At 41.6% G+C, this 18,018-nt stretch overlaps 1 protein-coding gene across 5 annotated transcripts in view; it reads right to left on the reverse strand.

Annotated features, from left to right (window-relative positions):
* Nucleotides 1-18,018, reverse strand: part of LOC113158695 (AT-rich interactive domain-containing protein 1B-like) — a 150,483-nt gene that overhangs the window by 98,426 nt on the left and 34,039 nt on the right. For 4 of the 5 annotated variants that reach the window (XM_026354785.1, XM_026354783.1, XM_026354786.1 and 1 more), the window contains exon 3: nt 12,235-12,387. In XM_026354785.1, coding sequence (XP_026210570.1) covers nt 12,235-12,387 — 153 coding nt within the window. The remainder of the gene's footprint in view (nt 1-12,234; nt 12,388-18,018) is intronic. The other variant, XM_026354784.1, reaches the window with a different exon arrangement.

An 18,018-nucleotide genomic window follows, 5' to 3' on the forward strand; every position in this document is an offset into this window, starting at 1 on the left:
TGGTTCAGCTGTAAAATACAATGCTTCCAGCACAGAACTGTTGATGTGGAAAATCTGGATGCTTGCTAAAAATTGGATTTTTAGGTATATGTACATAAAAAAGCATTCACTAAGTCAACATGTACTTTTATTTCTGATACTGGTACAGATATGCTCATGTATTCTTTAGCTAAAATCTGAAATTACTTTTCCTGCTAAATGCTAGTTACACCATACATTAGACACCTTCAACAACATGTTCCATCATGACAAAAATAGTCTAAAAGTGTGTGAAAGAGACTATTGAGTGTGTCTCAGGTTTGCAGGGCTGTAATAAAGACTCTGATTCCCAGTTAGATCAAGTCACAACACAAAGAGGCACGTTGCACAAGGAAATACACAGACACACTGATACAGTACATGCAGGCTGAAAAACATCCAAACAGGCACCCATCAGCACTCCATACCCACCAATTCATTTCAACCAAATCCCGGCCTAACCACCCACTAATCCTCGATATATACACACATACACACACACGTACAAACACACACCAATACACACAGTCAGTTCTATTGTTCAATCTAAGTCATTTTCTTTCCCTCTGTAATCACAAGCCTATCTAGTGTAAACCAATTTTCTCTCCATTGTTGGAGGTGTTGCCCTCTCCCTCTCCCTCCCTCTGTATCTCTCCCTCCTTCCGTCTCCCTCTTCTTTTCATTCACCATGGAGGTCGTTCCTCCATCATGTTAAGCGTCGGCAGCACAATGGCAACTTGTTAAAGAGCTCTGAGTGGAAGGATTAGTGATAACTGATCGGCGAGACACAGAGAGCGATCGCATGTGCTTGTGTGCCTGCACACACAGCCAGACACAACACACATGCACACACACGCGCACACTTACAGCATGCCTTGAAGATTTTACTTTCAAAATCCATTTTCCCCACAGTTTGATTTCTTATCTGTCGTGTGATTATACTGTAGTAGGTGGGCAATACTCCTGTCAGCCAGGTGACATAAGTTTATAGCTGAAGATTATCTTTCACAGCAAGAAATGTATCATGTGAAATGGATCTATTATTAGAACATGAAACGTGTCATAATTTGTGCATCCTGGGTGAATAATACAAATTAAGTTCCTGTGCAGATTCTTTTGTAAATCTGATATCAAATTCATTTTTTATATATATATGTAGATCTGCACACACAGTTTCCACGCTGTTTAAACAACTGTGCACACACAGAGACAAAAAGTTAATGTATTCCTTCATTCATTATTAAGAAAAGGTAATGTAATGACCTTAAATGCCCTAGAGTAGTCCCTTCAAATCCATATCTCCATTATTACCCCATTACATGACTGAGGCACAAATTCTAAAAATACAGAAAAATTATGTCCTAATGTTTCCTGTAATGTGCTTAGACTGTTTCATCTGTGTGGGTACATTTTCAGACGTCAGAAGTACAATTTTTAGCATGAGTGTTACCATCATGTCTACCTTGTGCATTTTCAGAATAAAAGCTTCCCAGTAAGATTTAAATTACAGATAAAAAGCAGTGTCCTGCTTCCACAGTTCCACAGTTGGATTAAAAACAAATAACCTTTTTTTGCATTTTATGATTTCAAATAATCAAATTGAAAACAGCCAAATAATAGCCTCCTTATTCCAATCATAACCTAAAACTCAAACGGCAGTACTATCCCTCTAACAACATCTGAAAGCCAAGGGGAACCCCTGTTCATCAAGACGTGGTTCAATAACTGATTGCATATCATCCCACAAGTGTGTGGGTGAAAGAGATACTTGACAGAAGCACTGCAAAAAAGAATAGAGATGTTATTTTAAAAACAAGGCAGCGCTAGTTTCCTCATCAGGGCCCTGGGCAAGCCCCAAGTTTGTGTGCACAGCCCCCCTGTGTTTATCAATGGGAGCCTGGATGCACGCCAAACGTCAGGCTTTTATTACGTGGTCGGAAGTGTTTCTTTTGAAGCAGAAACTCGGCGTGGACACAAATACACCTCCACAGGTAAATAAAGACCTGGAAAAGGAAGGGAGGAGGAGGGGTGGAGAGAGGAGTGGAACTGGAGGAGAGGAGACGTGTGGTGGCCCTCACACATGTGCGCTGTTTGGTTCACAGTCAAAAATGTGCACACAGACTGACAGTTACTCACACACACTGAATTGAGAACAGAAGAGTAGCTGCTGACCCGAGTCCAATATTTACTCAGGCATATGAGTCTGTAGTGTGTATATGTGTGTGTGTGTATGTGTGTGTGTACACGAGGGGATTTCCGTTTTAAGTGGGTCAAAGTGAGGTTAGCCTCATACTACTGTTTACACTCAAGTTCTTACATCATCATGAAATATAGACAGGGTGACAGAGACGGAAACATACTGGGAGGAGAAGGGCAGAAAGACACAGAGGCTGAGATACGTATACGGAAGGTGAGATGCAGGAGCGATAGAGAGAAGAAATGGAGGAGGCAGAAAAGCCCAGGGAGAGAGAGAGAAGATGAAGGGAGAGGAACAACGGTTAAAAAAACTTGAAGAAGAGAGCAAGAGAACATCAAATGAAGGAGTGCTGCGAATGCATCCTTTCATTTGAGTTTTTTCCAGTCCATTGTCTCAAAATCCCATTTCCCAGCTAATTTAGAAGCTTCTAAAATACACTCCACTCCATACCTTAAGCCTTAGGCCACAGCTAATCCTGTCTTCACACACACACACACAAACACAAACGCGTGCATACTCGCGCGTGCAGAAACACACTCATTCATCCTCCGTGCTTTTCAAAAGACTTCATCTTGGCATAGTAGAAACGAATGAAGGATATTGAAGGCAAGCGTTTGAAGTACATGAGGGAATGCAGGAATCAAACTGTGAGTTAAATGCTATTAGACAGCTGTGTGGAGAGGCAGTGTAATATTAGATTTGATTGAATAGATGACTGCTGAATGTGGTGTAATATATAGAGCCACAGAGGTTTTATGTGAACGTAAATCAATATCGCAGCACCACGTTTATCCCACCCACTCAGGAACGGGAGTCGGCCGGTAAGTGATCAGGATACAGAAAAGTTGCACGTAGACGTCTGCTTATAAGTGGCCACTTTCTAAAGTCAAAGTAGTCAGTCCAGCTTGTAATGTAATCTTTTGTACTGTGTAAGTATGACGTTAGACTCCCAAAAGAAATTCCCCTCAAAGAAGTCAAAGATCGGCGCCTCTTGGTGCTGGCTGGCAGTTTACTCCTGCAGGTTAAGGGTGTCTGGACCACAATGCTGCCACAAGTAGTAGTTCCACCCATCACACACAACATATCTGACACTTTCTTTCTTTTTGGCTCACACTTAATTTAAGAAGGCTGCACTGGGCCTTTTTGCTTGGTTGCACTCCACATGTTTTCACTCGACAGTATATTCAAGCTGGGACCAAGGTGAAATGTTGCCTCGCTTTGCTTGTATGATTGCCTGTCTTAAAAAATAAGCAATGAAACTGGAATGACAGCGAGCAAGCACATTTGATGCCACTGCTTGACACAACAGAAAGCAGCCAGAGCGAAATTCACAGCCATTACGTTAAGCTGATTTTGGCTGACATCTGTCTCAATCTGTCTTTTTTTTTTTAAGACAGTGAGGCAAAGATGTGGATTATTTTAAACTTCAGCTTTATTTATAATAATTTAAACATGCTTGTACTTTAATCCCTTTTTCCACAGCTATTGTCTCCTCTGGGCAATCTTTAGTTTCTAAACTTTGTGTGAAGATTGTGTTTTCCTCACAAACACCCAGTGTGGGTGTCCTGCTTGGATCCAATTGGCTCTAAGTTTATGATATCAAATGCTTTTTTTCTATGTTTGACACACCTTTCCTCGCTTATATCATTTTGAAATAGTCTTTAACTCTCCCTCCTTTCCTCCAGTTAAAACAGCTCCCTTGCTGTCCACCACTACCACTCCCTCACTCTTCTCTTCTATCTCCTCTGTTTATCCCGTGCCCATTAATCTCTCGCTTTCTCCACACCTCTCACATACCTCCCTCTCCTCATCTCTTTCACTTTATCCATCACCCTCCCTATCACCTATCACACCTCCGTTTCTCCATCTCCATCCCTTCCTCCACCCTGCTCCTCCTCATCAATACCACCTCCACCCGTCTACCCTCCCTTCCCTTCCTGTCTCCAGCCGCTCTCCTCATGACTACCAAATGAATTAGTCATCCCCCTTTTTACCCTGCACCTTGGCAGATGCACATCTCCACAAAATCTGACACTAATGCCATTAATATTCATTAAAAATTAAGCTTAATTGCGCGTCTTTAGGAGAGAGCCCCCCCACACACACACCCACCGCCCACACACACACTTACTCCCCAACTATACACACACAAATGCACATGCAAAGACACACGCCATCAACATAAGTCCATTTGCCACCACCTCCTGCCACATTATGCCAAGTACAGGGAGTCTCTGATGTCCATTCAGCAGCAGGGCCAGACAGCGGTAAAACGTGTGTAGAAAATGTGTATTTGTATTAGAATATCTTTCATTTCTTAATTTATCATTTGGCCAAGCTATAAAAAAAACAGCTGGCCTTCAAAGAATAGAACACCACAGACGTGTGCTTCAGCTTCAGATAGAGGCAGTGATGATATGGTGGTGGTGGTGGTGTGTGTGTGTGTGTGTGTGTGTGTGTGTGTGTGTGTGTGTGTGTGTGGAGGGGGGGGCATCAATATTCAACACCCCGCATTCACACACGCGTTGGCTCAGACTTGCAGATATGCACACATGCTCACACCAATCAGACTGACTGAACCATAATTGAAGCAACAATCAGCAGTGAGAGCGAGTTACATCGTGTTCTGAAAAATGTGACGAATCAACATTTGGTTATGATATGCGTGCCTTTCATGTTGTTTTTCTTTTTTCTTTCTTCCTTTTTTTTTTTTTTTTGCACATTTACATATTTTGATCCATTCAGAATATTTTGGAAATGATTGCATTTAAATTGTGGTTATTTCATTATTTATGCTGTAAATATATTGCAGGGCAGGCCTATTTTTGTCTCCTGCCACTGCCTTTTAAAACAGTGTGTTGGTTAGAGCCTATTATTATCATCACAGGGAGCAAGACCATTAGAATGTAAATAGCGGCTGCATGCTTATACGCGAGAATACCTGCGTGTGTATGTGCCCATGTATCTGTGAGCTGTGTGCGTGTGTGTCCAGCCTATCTTAATGGGTCCATTTGTAGCAGGGCCTGTTCTAGTGCTGTGTCCTTCAGATTGGATTCTATCTCAGCAATCCCCCTGACCTTTAGCACAAAGAGACTACAAGAGAGGACCAGAGCTCTGACACAGGACACACACTCGCACAAGCCTTGTACTCACACACAGCCACAACCAAGCATTCAGTCTCGCCGATACAAACAGAAACACACATGCAGTCACGGAAAGAAATGCGCAGAGAAACACACACTCCGGCGTGTGCAGGATGTCCCTTAGGGATAATGTCAGATGTAGCTAATAGTGTTAGCTGCAGATGCCGTTGCCAGGGCTTTCATTCTCATTCCTCTACACAGGCTAATCAAATAAGAGCCAGTCTTTGTACCATCTTCACTTCACACACTCTTTGCAAGTCCCCGTCACCACCACCCCCATCCGCCCATTCACTTCAATTGCTTTGGCTCGCAGTTAAAGAGGACATCCACCCAAACTGGTGTACACCCACATGACTTTTGCTAAAGCATGGAGGAACAATAGCGGTGTGTTGGCGAGCTCGACTTTGACTGTGACATTTTTTTGGTGTTTTCTCTTTCTCTCGCTGTCTGTGAAGTCTGTATCCAGGAACAAATGTAGCGGCATTTCCTAACAAATGGCAGCTAAATGAGGCCCCTAGGGTGCTGTGCCGCTAACTACCAGCCCCCTTTTTTTCTGAGCCATTATGATTGTCCTAACCGTTCCAAAAACACCTCTCCTGTTCTCGTTCATTTGCATTTGAATTGCAGCTAGGCTGTACAAAAACAAACATAAATCAAAAAAGAGGAAAAAAAAAAAAGAAACAGAAAAAAACAGTGGCGGATTCTGGTCTAGCAATTAACGAATGTCAGTCAACGTGGAGGTAAAAAACACGCTAAATTAAAAACATTGTTTCAAATGCATACCTGCTATGGTTGTGCACACAAAACCTAACTGACATATACAATATATTTATATTTTTTTTACATTTTTTTTTCTTGTTCCATTTTATCATTTAGTTTTTGCCTGAAAACTCATCAAGCTTAAGTGCTCGTCAGTGGCAGCCAATCGGAGAGAGCGGCAGGCCCAGGGTTGCCGTGGCGATATGAGGGGACATTTAGAGGACTCCGATAAACTCTGCCATTTAAAAGGTTATGACAATTAACGCAGCTCTCCGCAAATTACCACTGCCAGACCTTTACCCACGGACGTCTCTCTCTCCCTCTTATCACCCCGCACCCAGCCTCTCTCTCTCTCTCTCTTGCCATATGCCCTCCATTTCCTCAGCCCATCCTCCCTCCATCCCTCGCTCCCTCCCACTTTCTGTCCACCCCCTTCCAGCCAACAGCACTTTTATTATCCTGTTAATTAACAGAGTTCTTCACTTAATATTCAAATGGTGACCAATTAATGACATTGAACTTTGGGGCCCCCAACACCCACACACTATGCCCCCACCACACACACATACACAACTTCCTCTCTACTCTCAGCACGTCCTATCCTTTCTCTCTTTTCACACACACACACACACCTTCCTGACTCTCATTTCCTCTGTCTCGTCCCCTCAACCCCTTCGTCATCACCAAGGTGAGCTCCTATATCCGTGTGAGTGACAATGTGTGTGTGTTAAAATGCAGCAGAGCAAAAATACAACGTGGGGGTAATAAAGCCAGGGGGGCATGCGGCAGAAAGGCTCCATGGCCTTTTAATTAACCTGGTGTGATTAAAGACGGGGGCAGTGGAGGGTGGGGAAAGGGCCTGCTGCTGCAGCTGGCTGGGAGCGGAGAGGTGACAGACAGGAAATAGGAAATGACAAAGTGATCGTGAACGGTATGGGACCCAGGTGATGTATCAGTGTGTGAGCACTCTATAATTTGAGTACTACGCCATACTATAATATTCATGTGTAGTCTGTGTACCATCGAATGATTGAGATCATGTGACTCAATCAAAAGCTTCAAAAGAGCCAACACATGGAGTTTGTGGTGAGACTGTTTTGTTCAGATGTTTCCTTTATGAGAAACATCTAAATTACATGCAGACAGTGTATAATATATACTATTTAAAAAAAAGATGAACACAGGGTTGAAAGGTTTCGAAGAGACATGCTTTTTAAAGGACAGTAAAAGTATGTTTGAGTCTCAGAGCTAAATTTCCAAACTGTGCAGCAGTGTAAATATTTCAATCTGTCATATACCCTATTGTTTCATATATTCCGCATGCAGGATATGCGGCTTTCTGCTTATGAGCATAGCAAAGCAGCATCAACACCAATGAATCAGGTTCCTCCAATGCAGATTCCTGTAAAGTGAGCTTGTCTCCTCCAATCAGCTGAGAGTTCCTCTACACCACAGCACCACTCCCCTGAGCCCACTCTCAGACAGGAAGAGGAAATAGTTAAAGCCAATAGAGGAAACAACTGGTGGGATCACTTTCACAGAGGAGAGTGGATATGTGGTTTTTACTATAGGGAGTAAATGTCACATTTCCTTTTTTAAAGGCCAGCCGTCAGATCCCAACAACTCTACTTACCCAAATACCACTTAACCACATATTTAACATATAGTTTATATTAACCGGGGCTACACTATATTCTCTTACATGTAATTACATTATAAATAAATATGTAAAATGTTTTTGTGAAATATTAAATAGTTTGTGCTCCATGGAATAGCTGATCAAAGCCGGTACCATGTTCTCATAACATTATGAGTTTGAGCCTGGCAGCTGGCCAGTGTTGCATTTCACCTTCTCTCTCTCTCTCTGCTCAGTCTATTCTATCACAGTCCATGGGTATACAACCCAATAAAGCAAACATGCCATAAAAAATAATCTTTGAATTCTTGAAATTACAGCTCTCCCATCTATGTTTTTATGAGGTAGAAAGTATTAGACAGTAACAAAATATCACACACTTCATCTGTTATGCGTCAAGTGTAATATGGCCAGGAAGAAAAGGAAAGGGCACCAATTTTCTCCTTTTAAGCAATTTGTCACACACTGTAATTCAAGTCAACAATCAGACCAAACACATTAGTGTCATGATATTTATAGGGTCTGTTAAAATATACTTCCAGAAAAGAAGCCACCATTCTGAGGTTTTGAAATGTGGTTTTTTTTCGCATAGCAAAAATATCTTCTGTTTATTTGGTGGAAAGTTACATGTTAAAGCACAAATAATTAACCAGTAGTGTGTGAGATCAAAACACATCTAAAACAATTAAGTTCAAATATATGTCACAATCTTTCTGAGAGTTACAACTCACATCATTTCAAAAATATGCAGCGTCCTCAAACATCCAAAGCACCACCAGCAAACTAACCGCTTGTTATATTTTTTAAAAACTCACTTCTTCCATGGTGCAATGTTGTACTTTTTTTTTTTCCGAAACAGCCATGATGTCTTAGAAATGTCTTTTTAGCCCGATATGTTCCTTGCAATCTGTTGAGGTCATAGAAGTGCAATAGACTCAAAGAAAGATGGCATTTTAGCTTCAATTTGTTACAAAACCAACTAATAGCAGCTGGTTGCAGAGCAAATTCTGTGTCAAAGGGAGCTGGAATGGTTCCATCAGCTGGAGGATGTCCTCTGGCTAGGGTTAATGGGAGTGGAGTGGGGGGAAAAGAAACTGCGGAGAGCATCAGAAGAACAAAATAAAGAACTTTTCAGCTTGGATTTCTCAGAGTAATGCAGGGTCAAAAAACAGGGGTCAAAACCACAATGACATCCTAATCTGGCGTACACTTGCAATTGTGTGTATGTGTGTGCGTGTAATCCGTTCTGTGCAGCTCACATCATGTCTCATTTCAACTCAGAATCACAGACAAAGGTCACCATTTGACCTTTTCACAGCTCAGTATTGCCGCAGCACACTCGGCTGATTAGTGTACACACAAACATGCGCAGACACACATTTATAAAAACCGATAGAAAGGCACGCTCGCTCAGAACAGAAAAATGAAAGTAATACAGTGCTGAGCTGAAAGCACACCAAATCTTCTGTTTGGAGTCTTGACCAGCTGCACTGTGTAAGTTCAATTTCCAAACATGTTTACCTTTGGATTCAAAATCATAGACGGGGACCTAGTTTCTTTGTTACTGAAATGTATTCAGCTATTTTTCTGATATTCTTTCCCACTCAAAACACCCCTCTCACTCGATCGATGTACAATTAACTTTGTCTTAATGCCACTGCAGTTTTGTTTTTGTTATGTGCAAAATGCCACTTTTTTTAATGATCAATATTGTGTATTTTCAGTAATTACTTCAACATAAAATAATGAAATAAAGTGAGTGCTTGGACCTGGATTTTGCATTTGTTATACAAGATGGAAAAAGTGCAGCTGAGCGCAGAGCATGCTGATGTATGAGCCAAATCCCACTTCTGCCTCAAGAAATTTACTATACATTTCCAGGTCCACACAGCATATATAGGAATCTTGTTAACTTTTCTTTTTTTTTTTTTTGCTTCTTGATCATTAAAAGTCGGGCTCCGTGTTAAAGCACATTTCCCACTCCGAGCCAAAACATAAGAATGTAATATAAAAGTAAACGTACGTGAGCCAGGAGCTTATTAATGGACAGAAAACGGAGCGGTTGGTGCAGTCTGATGGTGAGCCGACAGGAACCAGGAGGTGTCTGCATATTGCCTGCTGTGTTGCTGGGACATAAAACGCCATATAGCTCTAACACATAGGAAGGATTTCTTGATTATAGGTAAAGACAGCGGGATGCAACATTGATGCAGTGGCTGCTGTAGGGATTGTGGCTTTTATGCAGCTTTAACAAGCATGTGTGCTGATTGAAACATTTTCCCTTAAAGTAGTGTGCATGCATAACAATGACAAATAGGAGGAAACCAGCTCCCTGGTCACCACAGTAGTTGGCATAGCAACCAATATGAGACCTATCAGTACAGGTAAAACAGGGCTTTGGCCAATCCCAGCACTTGGGCTGAACTACCAGGTGTATAAATGTCAGCGAGGGTCAATTACCACCGCATCATCAGCGATGATGAAAACACACCATTACTGTCAAAAAATGTCAGCATGGCCATGGATCTCAGCCTCTCCCAGTTAGAGTGAATAATGTTTGTTCAATAGGCTGCACAGTCTGTGTGTGTGAGCATGTTAAGTGAGGAAACAAGAGTAAGTGCTTTTTTCAGTGAGACAAAAGGCATGCTGGCTGAAATGTTCACTCAGTATGAAAATTACCATGCTAAGACTAACGATTTCCTTTTTGACAACCTGCTTTTGTGTTCACAATGGCTTTTTGCTTGGCTATTTGTCTTGGCGTGCTCAATATTCAAGGCTGTCTAAAAGAAGGTTTAACTACATCTCAGTAAATCACAGTATACCTACCTCGACAGACGTAACTACACTGCTGGCAAATGGCATCAGCTTGTGCACATGCTAAATACAGTAGGTCTGCTCACATCTGTGAACTACTAATGACCAATTTGGTGTCTGGGCCAAAAAGAAAAAAAAAAAACATGCTTTAAAATGCTCTTGTCCAGTCTGCCCTGTGATGCCCTTTGCATTAGTGTGTGTTTACATGCTAGGAAAAATCTATATATCTACCAACGACACCTATGCAGGTGCATAAATACCTAATAATGTAAATACAAATCACAAGCACAGTAAAGGTAATAAAGTAGCAATATACCACTGTGATGTAGGTGGACACTGCATGAAATGAAAATCACTAACTAAATGCATTAATTTAAAATTGGACTTAGAGTTAAGATATGCAACTGGCACAGGGCTTGAAACTAATCCACTCTTCCTCGCTCGGCCCTCCCTCTTCCTACTCTGCTTTACTCGGCTGTGCTTCACAACACTCTGCACAGCGCTTCCGGTAGTCATCATCATGAAATTACAGTATAATAACTGAGAATACTCCAAAACTTTCTAATCAAGCAGGATTAACAGTAATTCTTTGATTGGTTAGAAGTGCGAGCCTTGCTCTAAAACCTTGGCAGCACCTCTCCACGTTTCGATTAAGAAGTTATGGAACATATTTCTTCTTAAAAAAAGTTACATATTAGTAATTTCACTTCATATAGTTACTTTACTCGTCTGCTCCACACTGTGTATAGTATCTATGCTAGTAATTTTATGCATTAAGAATGCTATGGACTAATGTAGCCAAAACCAATACTCAATTGGCTTATTGCCTTCTTATTAAATTAAGACAGCGTTGATACTGATCTTGCAGAATGGCTTAGGGCACCCTTACTTCAATCTTCAGACTTGTCCTGTTCTGATTTCTCCTATCAAGTTCTCTCCCTCCTGTTCTATCTGATCTATCCCTTTCTGTCCAGCTTTGTTGCAGCCTCTCTGTTCTTATCCTGTTCTTTCTCCTGCTGCATTTTGTTCTGGTCTGTGCTGATCCAGGGCAGGGCTGTTAGCCAGAGTCACTCCATGCAGGCTGATATATCCCTCTGGCTGCAGAGTGGATGGGAAACACATGGGCAGCCTTCACTCAACTCAAAAGCAACTGCTTGAACCCAGCTTCCCAATGGAAAACTTCTACAGAACATCATGTTGAAACTTGGCAGGATAAGTTTGATCCATATCTGCAGAACAGGCCCTTTGTTGTACTGAGGATTGGCTCTGTGCTGGCAGGCTTGTGTGTGTTGGAAATGTACAATATGTGTTTAGACACTGTGACTGTCCAATCTGTTAACTTGAACTGCATTCAAATGTCCTGTTTCTGTAAAGTATGTGTGTGTATGAGTGTGTGTGCTCTGATAGAATATGAAAATATACAAAAACCTCTCCTGAATAATGTGACCCATAGACCAGGTAGGCATGTTGGACCACCAACGCACTAAATCTTTCTCTCACACACACACTTCAATATCTGCATAGAACTGATTGATTTATTCATTGAGTTACAGTAATCACTTCCATTTATACTTGTGGCATGCAGCATACAGCGAGTGTCTCTGTAAAAATGTAAATGAAGAACGTCTTGGTTTGAGTGACAACTGTATGTGAGCGTGTGTTGGTACCTGTTGAGGTGGTGGTCGGGGCTGCAGGTAGGGGCTCTGGGTTGGGCCTGGAGGCGTCTGCTGAGGGGGGCTGAAGTATGGAGGGGTTCCCTGCTGCCCCGCCTGCTGCTGGCTGTAGCCCCCTATCCCCTGCTGACCATACGGCGCCACCTGCTGAAACAATAAGTCACACATTGGTTAGAAGGGAGATAATACGGTCAACGCTGTGTTTGCAGAAAAACACATTGAATTTAATGAACTGCAGAGATGCTGTTATGTGAAATTTGCAATGTCAGGTGACAAACATAGGGGTCAATAAAATATGAAGTGTTAAAACTTACAATCCTCATGAAAAGAAAAAACATCATCCTGCATGAGCCCACACAAACTGGCCTCTATCCATTTTCCAATTCACCTGATTGTCCCTCAGCTAAAGCTCTTAATTTAGCTCAGACCAGGCTGACACCTATCTCCCAGCAGTCCTCTGCCTAATGAACTCGCGCTGCAGAAACCTCTAACTTTATGTCCTCTGGCTTGCCAAATTCATCCTCCTCTCCACATTATCTCCATCTCGGTCAGTTCGCAGATGGGATGAGGTGTGTTGGAAATTACTCCAGGCCCGTCCCAGGCCGTAACCCTAATGAGGGGCACATGGATGAGACGGGGCATTCAAGAGCAGTGCAGTTAAAAAACTAACTTGCGAGGGCGAAGCCACGGCAAGTGCCAATGCTGCATTACACGGTGGTTATGAGAGAGAGAATGTGAACAGGGAGCGCGTGTAACAAGCTGGCACCAATACAAATGTAGTCTTAATCCCTCCTTGTCGTTTGTTATGACTACAGACAGCGCCAGGTGCTCCTCACTCCTCTAAGGATTTCCTATAGAGGCTGGGGATTTCTCATTCACACAAGCACAGGCACAAACACACGTAACGGAAAATCAAGTGCAGACTATTAAACGACATTTACGACCACTGGTGAAGGAATATGACAGCGCTTTTCTTGTCATATTTTTTCCCCAACATGTCATGTTGTTTTGTTTTTTTTCTGTTCAGTGACGACCAACAGTGCTGCCACAAACGCATTTAATGAAACGAGCACATGGGCTGTAATTTGGGGCGTGTGTGAAGCTCACAGTCCACCTCCAGCATTAGCCCTGAGTCTAAAACTTTGAAATGTCCCTTTAAATCTTACTTGACAGGCTTAGTAAAAATAAAAGTCTCTTAAACTCAGAGTGATTTATATCTCAAATGATGGTGTTTTAGGGGACTCCAACATGACGTAACTTCTATGGCCTTGTCAGATCAAAAGCAAAGCGTGCACATCTAGAGTTGTAGCTTAACTGTGACTGTTATGAGTGAGAAAACCCATTCATAAAAAGCCTTGTCGAAACTGATGGCTGCTGTTAAATTTAGTGCAATCTGATCTGGCTGCAGAGGGCCAGTGGAGATTAATACATTTGAAATAGTTTTGAAGAGTAACATCCTTTGAGTGGGTGGTAAAAAAGAAATCTTCTCTCAATGTTGGCAAAAGCTTTTTGACTCCATGAATAGAGATGATGGGACAATGTAGAATACTTTTCACTTCAGTAGAAATTTGATTAGAGAGGACAGATCTGTGTGTGTGTGTGTGTGTGAGAAAGAGAGAGTGTGTCATTAGGCCGTTGAGACAGACAGACAGGGTGAGATCAGTCTAGCTGGCAGAGAGGTTAATAGCATGGCCCTGCTCATGCCAACCTCACCACTGGATTCATTACTGCCAGCAACACAGTACAACACACACATACACACACACACACACACACACACACTTAGAGACATTTTACTCACATACCAACATACTCAAATGAATGCACATGCATTCAAGTTGTCTGTGTGTGGGGATTTGTTAAAGTAAGAAGGACAAACAACTGCTCACTCTCTATATAGCGCATACACATCATTAGATGTGGATCAAAGCCACTCCGTTAAAACAGAGGCAACTCTATCCAGTGATCAGTGATGACAGGATGGTGTAACACAGTGGGTCTCAACTGGAACACTACTGTTCTGGGATTGGTGAGGATTAGGTCGCCATGGAGATCGAGACCAGACAACCGTGGGTGGGTTCCTTTCTCAGACAACTACAATGATAGGCAGACAGACCGATATGGCCAGACAGTGACAGACAGACACCAGAATGGATAGATGTAGGCAGAGAGAACACACAGAAAGCGTTACCACAGATTTGTTCTTTAGGTTTGTTCCCCCCAGAATAATTTGGTGCTATAAATAACCTTCTTACAAAGCGTGAAAAGCTAATGAATAAATAATAAACTACACTAGTTTCTGGTGTCCTTAAAATTGCCAGTTTGAGCTGATGAGATTTTACATGTAAAAATACACCTGGGACACAGCTAGTGCAGAGAGCCTGCTGGAGGAAGAAAGCAGGATGCACCAGTGTTAAGGCGTGTTGTCTCTCTTGCTTTCTATCAGGATAAAGTGACTGACTTGATAGTAAATATAAGTATGTGGAGCTTGTTGTTTAATGCCATGTTATGTGATTGTTTCCCTATGTTGCTACGGATGTACGACCTTTTTCACAGATATGTCATTGCATGATAGGCACAGGTGATATTAACAGCATTAATGATACTGCATTTTATTTAGCTAGTTATAGTGCCTTGCACTGTGCATGCTGACTCACAGACAGGGTTTGTGGGAACCCGGTCAGTGTAATTAGTAGTTTAACATTTGTGCTCCTTGTGCTGTGACAAGTCAGCATGTCTGCTGTTGGAAGAAAAGTAGAAACTTGATGCAAGTCCTTGTCGTATATGTGCCACAACATTAGCAATTGCACACAACAGCATCGTAATTTGGACCCACTATACTAACTGTTAGAGTAATTTATTAATTGCCTTAAATGAATATATCCAGAGGACACTCATTAATTGTCAGGATCATCACTTTCCACACTCTCTTTGCAGGAACTGTCCAGTAAAGGTCTGAAGGGATGATTGATCATCTATTAATCACCAGTAGCTACATGCTATACTGTTATTGTAATTGCATACATTATACTGTATACAGTATGTAACTATGTAAGAAAAAAAGTAAAAAAAAACTGTTAAAGGCCATTTTTAAGGAACATCAGTTGTCATTGTATCGTGTATTGAAGAAGAGAAACTGACAGACAAGCAAGCAGGGAGACAGGCAATCAGGTAAGCAAGCAGAGAGAAAGACACAGACACAAATGAAAAAGGCAACAGAAATGCCGCCAGTCACTCAGTCAAATAAGCACTGCGACAGCAGGCAGACTGGAGGTCTAACAAGTAGCAACCTGTCTCAGTGGCTTTGGGAAGGAAGAAAGAGTCATTCAAATACAGCTTCTGTTTGATCGCTGGGGCCAACTGTATGAATGTACTGTACCTAGTGAGTACACAGGAGCTCATTGAAACCAGAGTCTCTTTGACTGAGAATACGCTTAGTGACAAACAGACTTGCTGTGCTGTTGCTCATACCAATAAAACTAACTGCTGGAAGTAGAAAACAAGACCATTTTCTGCCTTTTCCTTCCACTCAGGTGTGTGGAAGCAGACAAAATAACAGTGTGATTTATCCAGAGTGTCTTGGCAGGCACACAGTGTCAAATAAATGTCTGTAATGAAATGACAACAGATGTGAAGTGCTGTAGGGCAAAATGACGCAGAATAGACGTCCTGTGAAGCAAATAATTCACCATAAACTGCAGAAACAGTGTGATGAAAACAAAAGCCTTGGCGGCATATTAAGATACAAAGACACAAACACTGAGAATAACTCAATCAAAAATCTATCAAAACAAGAGTCGTATGAAAAGACAAGACAATATCTTCCTGTTCTGCAAATGGAGGGAATAAACAGCCATGCTAAACCTCATCTGAGGCCACTTTGTGTGTGTGTATGCATGCATGTGTGTCTCAAATCAGCCGTTTAAAAACCCTGCACGGAACATGGCACTGCCTGTAATTCAATTGGGCCAATGAGCAAGAGACAGGAATTTTCATAATTCTGTCGAAGTAGTGATACAGATGACTGAAGACCGGGACCACAGGTCGCCCATTCTGAGTGACAGATGGGCTCAGCCAACCAGAGCACTAAGCAGAGTCACCATCTCGACTGCTGAACGCACACACAGTGACAGGCCTGACAGACACACACACACAGTATTAGCATGCTATCATGCTAGTTGGCCACCGCAGACCGCAGAAGTGGCAACTTCAAACAAAAAAGGGAAAGAGGGCTATGAGAAATAAGAAGTCAGGTGAGCTGACAAAGAGTGGAACAGAAAAGAAACATTACAAAAACGCACGGCACAGACATGAAGAGAGACAGAGATGGAGAGATAAGCAGAGGGGAGATAGAGGAAGGATGCCACAGACTAAGATACTTAAAGGAATGGATAAAGTGATGTTTCACATGATAAAGGCAGAGGGAGACAGATAAAGACGGTGATGCAGACAGAGAGATATGTGGAGAGAAAAGGGGCGACACAGACAAGTGTAAAAGAGAAGCAGGGGGAAAAAAGAAAAGCCTTAGAAGAGGGATGGGATGCTGTGAAATAGTGATGAAGACGAATGCAGAGAGGAGGAAAACATGAAACTGATTCAACGGATCGAAAGCAATTTGAGAAACATATAAGAAAAGCAGAGACAGACAGAAGGGTGCTGTAGATGTTATTATACATCCCGCACCTACCAGTGCAATTAATTAACAAACCGGTAATGAGCTGGGACAGAACAGCAGAGTTCTGACTGGGATTTATAGAAAAGTCAGCTGTGTTTAATATTACTCACTAATTATATGTATACAGAAGTATACTGTATAAGTATTTACAGATGGAGCAGCTCCTCAGTTTCCTTTGTGGAAGACACTGTGATAAAAATAAATAAATAAGTGAAGCAGACTGAAGAAGCATACTGACATACTGACTCTATTGAACCGTACTATGTTTCGTTTCCATTTGAAATTCACAACATACTAAATATCTGTCTAAAAGTATTGTTTAGGACAAAGCAAATTGGTATACCACCAGACTGCGGTTCAACTCCTCACTCCCCCAAATCTATATAGTTGGAAATGAAGAAACAAGCACTTACAGTAATAATACTGCTAACAAACAATCCAACATCATTGCAACGGCTGGAGGGCACAATGCACAAAAGAAAAGGATAGAAGACACTGTTTGCACTACATTATATCAATATCCTGTGGAGAAACTGATGAATGCTATAATACCATATACCTGCCTTGCTACCATTAGCATACATTAAGCTAAAAGTGTCACTGACACCTTTATATAGTGTATAATTTTGAACTCGGAGTTCAGTAAATCTAAAAGCTAACTTAAGGCAGATAATCAAAGGAAATCTCAGCGAGGGAGCACAGCAGGAAAACAGTAAGAAAGAAATGACAGTGTTGACAGATCTGTCAGTCAAAAGAATGGAAAAGTACATCAGTATCAAAATAAGTTTGACAACTGTGACAGTTGGCTCTATTTTTCTAACGCTTACTTGCAATATGGCTAAAACATTTAAATTATCCAGATGTTTTTCAGTTGACCTGAAACTTTCTTTTTCTTCTTGCTGTCTGATGTATCATAATTTAATATTTACAGCTGGTAAAATTTCACACTGTAAATGATAAATAATAAAAAGTAAATGAACTTGAAGAATCGCATCGTCTAAAGTGAAATGTGTTCTAGAAAGAAATGTTTCATAACTCATCTGATTAACTCAATGATGACTTTGTGACATTTTCTTAAATATCTTCGCTCTTGAAAACATGTA

The sequence above is a fragment of the Anabas testudineus genome, chromosome 12 (genome assembly GCF_900324465.2).
Source record: "Anabas testudineus chromosome 12, fAnaTes1.2, whole genome shotgun sequence".
NCBI classification, from domain to species: Eukaryota; Metazoa; Chordata; class Actinopteri; order Anabantiformes; family Anabantidae; genus Anabas; species Anabas testudineus.